The sequence below is a fragment of the Gavialis gangeticus genome, unplaced genomic scaffold (assembly GCF_001723915.1).
Source record: "Gavialis gangeticus isolate Ggan-Ray unplaced genomic scaffold, GavGan_comp1, whole genome shotgun sequence".
Classification (NCBI taxonomy): domain Eukaryota; kingdom Metazoa; phylum Chordata; order Crocodylia; family Gavialidae; genus Gavialis; species Gavialis gangeticus.
Genome location: NW_017729013.1, coordinates 8,997,134 through 9,001,679, shown reverse-complemented (window position 1 = coordinate 9,001,679; position 4,546 = coordinate 8,997,134). Strand labels below are relative to the sequence as shown.

The 4,546-nt window shown below is 42.9% G+C and overlaps 1 protein-coding gene across 1 annotated transcript in view; it reads right to left on the bottom strand.

The window, feature by feature from the left end:
* Positions 1-2,476: 2,476 nt before the first annotated feature.
* The window catches only part of PRKRIP1 (PRKR interacting protein 1 (IL11 inducible)), a gene marked incomplete at its 5' end in the record, with an annotated part of 7,767 nt that continues 5,697 nt past the window's right edge, over positions 2,477-4,546 (bottom strand). Inside the window, one exon of the mRNA XM_019511324.1 lies at positions 2,477-3,258. Within this exon, the coding sequence (XP_019366869.1) occupies positions 3,143-3,258 (116 nt within the window). The remainder of the gene's footprint in view (positions 3,259-4,546) is intronic.

Here is a 4,546-nt window from a genome sequence, read left to right as displayed (position 1 = left end):
GGCAGGAAGCGGGCGGCGCGGGGGGCACCCAGGCGTTTCCGGCCCGGGCCCCGCTCCGAGCAGCTGCAGCCTTCGGCTTGCTGCCGAAGAGCGGGGCTGCCCATCGCCGTCGGACACTCCCGGTCGTGGGTTTCAGATCACGGAGGGAGGCGCTCGGGAATCCACCGCCCCTCGAGCCCTTGCTAGATGCAACCCCTGCAGGGAGGGGAGCTGTAGGCTCCACCCGGCCCCTGCGCTGGAGGATTTTTGACACCCCTCCTCCATGTACAAGGTAACGTAGTCCTTTCTGACAGGTGCAGCTCAGGGGCCTGAGAAAACCGCGTGCTCTGCTGGCTTTTTTTCTTCCCGTTACTTTGCTGATACCTCTGCTGAATCCTCCAAGTGATGCGGTTTAAAAATAGAGTAAAGCTACCCTGCCCTTACTGCAAGCTAAGCGTGTGCACACTGGGTGCTAATGCACCCTACCCTCTACCTTACTGCTCATTAATGCTCCCTCGTGTTGTAGAAAACGGGACCCTAACCCTGGGATGTAACCCTACAGGAGCTCTTATCATCACAGCAACATACACCAAATGCAGCCTAAATCACCATGCAAGTTCAGTCCTCCCAACAAAGGAGAGGACATTTATTAAGCTTCAGCACTGCGTTCTGTCCACCTTCATTAGCATTTCACTTACAAGCTGAATGTTCCTGAAAGGAGATTTGTGATACGAATAATTCACTGTAAGAAATGATGGAATCAAACAACAGGGCTGGGTAGCCTAGCCTGAATTCATTTTATCCCTAAGAAAAGTCCAGCCTCTGTGCAAGCGAGAGAAAGTGCAATATGTTTCTCAGTTAACAAAAACTACCACTTTCCATTCAGCCCAGCTTAGAAAGGAAATGCTGCCTCCCAGGCTACAGCCTATTCATGAGACTCATGTTCCTTGAACAGTTTTAAAAAAAAAAAAAATATCAAAGCAAGGTTAATTACTTCTTATGGATCTTGCTAGCACTCAAAAGTAGTAGTGTTTGCTCACCCTACTCTGAATAGAACAAAGAAAGGGCACAACCCTCCCCACCAGTGTGTGTCCATGAGGAAGATGTCACTGGTTATGGATAGGCTACCCACATGGAAATCTGGGATCCTGCCTCTTCCCTCCCCAACCCCACTCTCACAGGTTGGCAGGGGTGGGGCTGCGTGCTTGATAGGTAGTTGTGCCTGCCTGCAAGGTGCTCTGCACCCAGCCAGACTATACACCTGTGTTTCCAGGATATCCATTATAATTCCTAACAGCTGGCAGGAACCAGCCTCTGAAATCCAGGACTGTCCTGGCTAAAACAGGACATATAGTCACCCTAATTATGGACCATTCACTGTCTTCCACCGTAGTCCCTGTGAGGAGCTAAGGGTTTAGACTTGAAGTAGCATAGAGGAAGTAAGGTTGTCACAGCTTGCTCTGAATACCTCTCAGCATCTGATGACTTCTGAGCCAGTCCCCTGTAGCTTTCCACCTTTAGAAGAAAAACCTTACCTTGCCACTGGAAGAAAGCAAACAGGGAGGGAAGCACAAGGGAACTGAACTCAAATGTCACTTGTGATGAATCATAGCATTTCCCCACTGAGCAGGCAAATAACATTACAGAGATGCCATTACACAAACTCAATTTAGTCAAGTAACATAACTGGTGTCAGGCAGCACAATCTAATGTAAAGAGCTCATCTGCAATACCTTTAATATATTTAGGTAACTTACTATTAGCTTAGGCTTGACAAAAACAAATTAATTAATTAATTAATTAAAAGTTGCACTGTATTCTGGATACTGAGCTGTCACAGCAAAAGCATCTGAGAAGAGACAGGCACTTCCAAGTTGGAAAAATAAATGGTTTTCTTCAGTCCAAACTACAGATGCTGAACACAACACGGTTTTGGTTTTAGTTGAGCTGCCAATGATGTTGGAGTAAGCTAAATTGGCAGCTCAAGGGACCTGAGGTCTCCTTTCGCCAAAAGAGATAACTAGCATGATTCAACCCTGAGACTGCACTGTGGCCCATCCAGCTCTAGCACTTTCTGCAGACCTCCAACAAAACAGTCTGTATGTCTCAAATATATCAAACACTTAATGCAACACCAAAGCAGAAAGAACGAGACACAGTTCCCCATTTCTGGGGAATTTATGGGCCTCCTACATATTTTGATGAATTAATCTCTTGGCTAATCTGTTTTTGCTATACCATTTCAAATGCTTTATCGTTCATCTTTTTGTCCCTTAATCCAGAAAAAGACTCAGATTAGAGCTCTACCACAGATTTAAGTATTTTTCCCCTACTTCAAGGTCCCTAAAATCATACCAACTCACCACCTCCCACTCTGATGAAACCAAATACTGTTTAAACTCTTTAAAAGACTCCTCAGCCTATTAAACAAGCTCTAAATTTGGCAAAAAGTACTTTACTTTAGTTAACTCCCATTCAAATAAGATCAGACAAGAAGTGAGAGACATTCCCTTTTTATTAATTAGAAAAATTTAGAAGAAAATTGTAGGGCACATCCAAGTAATAAAAAAGGGATCACCCGTTAAAAAAAATTCTATAGAACCTGCCTAGGATCATAAACTAATTTCTTTGGGTTAGAGATGGGCTTGTCACAAACCCCTAAACTGAAAACACTCACAGTGCAGGGAAATTTGGGGCCAAACCATTCTCTGCTACAGGCTAGCTTTTGCCCTTAGATTCATACATCCTAATTCTATCAATTTCAGTGGAAGTTGGGTATCATGGCCCTCACAGTAGAATTTGCCTTAAATGCTGATGAATATGATTCGCCCAAAGAACCTTGTCTGCTGATGAATATGGTTTAGCTTTCAGACAGCAAATGCTTTGGGCCATGCTAAAAAGAACTCTAGGGTCACAAAGACTCATGGCTGACTCTTTAGAGCAACCTTATAGCAGACTGCACAGCAGTTTTACAAGCAGTTAAGAAAATTCTGTTATTTGGCATCTACCAAAAAACCCTTCAGAACTCAGATGCGAAGGTCACACCTCCACCGTTAAGCAGGTACAACATATGCCGATGGATTCTGCCCGGCTGAGATGAAAGATTTTCATGCTCCTGAATATAAAGCAATGAATGTTGTTTCCAGCTGCCACTGCAATTGCATCATCCTCTTCCCATCACAAAGCTTGGCTCTTCTGCATCATCTTCCTTCTCTTCCTCCTCCTTCGTATCATCTGCCTCTTCCTCACTGGACTGTTGCTCTTGCGACTGGTCAGACTCTAAATGGGGAAAATGGGATAATCTGACTACATGTAGCAAGGAAGGCACATCAAAATAATCACCAACAAATCAGTCTTGGATGTTAGGGAAAATAAGTTTAGGTCACATCTTGCTGCTTCCCAAGGGTCATCACAGAATTGCTCCCAACAGTGTATTTACTAACATTCTGCCCAGCTAAGAGACCCCCAGAACCAGTCTTACTATGAGAAAAAACACCCTCATGCCCAGGTTTGGTTGGACAGAATAAACATGAATCTCTTACTGCCCCTCTTCTAGTTCCTGCACTTTGTTTTGTTTGGGTAACAATAATACTTAGTCCAGTTTCTGACCTTTGAGGATCACATTTAGTAGTAGTTTGATGCCACCAAGTGGTAAAATAATGAACTGTCATTTGCTATTAGCTCCATGCTTTTTTCCTACTGCACTGATGGTGAAAGGCATTGGATGTGGAATTCTGGAGATAAAAAAATCTTAATTCAGATAAAAGGCAGCAGCCTGGATGCCACACCCACCAAATGTGCCTCAGCCTTTTCTTGGAAGAACCCTTTAAAAGACAGTGGCTGAGACCAAGAAAATTGCCAGTTTGTGCCAAATGTGATGCTGGTCCTAATAAGCAACCTACATATGAAAATCTTCAAGTCATACCACCACTCCTAACACACAAGTCCCATGCTCACCAACATGCCATTAATCACAATAAAGATCCTGAAATTTAAACGTCTCTCCTGATCAAGCCCCACAAACCGGAAACATTGTGATGAATTCATTGAGTATCACTTCAGTAACATCTTCCTATGGATTAATTTGGACCAGTGTGTTTTAATGGCTCACAGGCTGAGGTACACACATGCAAGGTTCAAAACAGATTTGATTTTAAAAGCAGAAAATGAAGCAAGCTGGAAATATCAATCAACTCCTGACTCTTGCAGAACTATCAGGCACTGCTAGTGTTCCAACGGTAAAAGTGACTACTGACTAGGAATGCAAATCACAAAATGTTTCTAAATACTTTGACCACTCTTTCACTATAGTTCTAATTCTTTCTGTACTAGCTTCAGTATACAAAATGTTCCTGTAATCTATAATCACTTAAAGAAAAGACTTTTTTTCATAAACTGCTTTAATTCCAAAGTTCTAAGTCAGCTTGGGCCAAAAAAATTGCAACAGGTTCACCTTAGAAAACACCAGCATCTACTGCAGTTAAATAGCGAACAAAATCAGTCAGCAGTCCAGGATATTTGGAATGAAGGGTAACATTTTAAAAAAAAAAAAAAAAAAAAGCAAAAA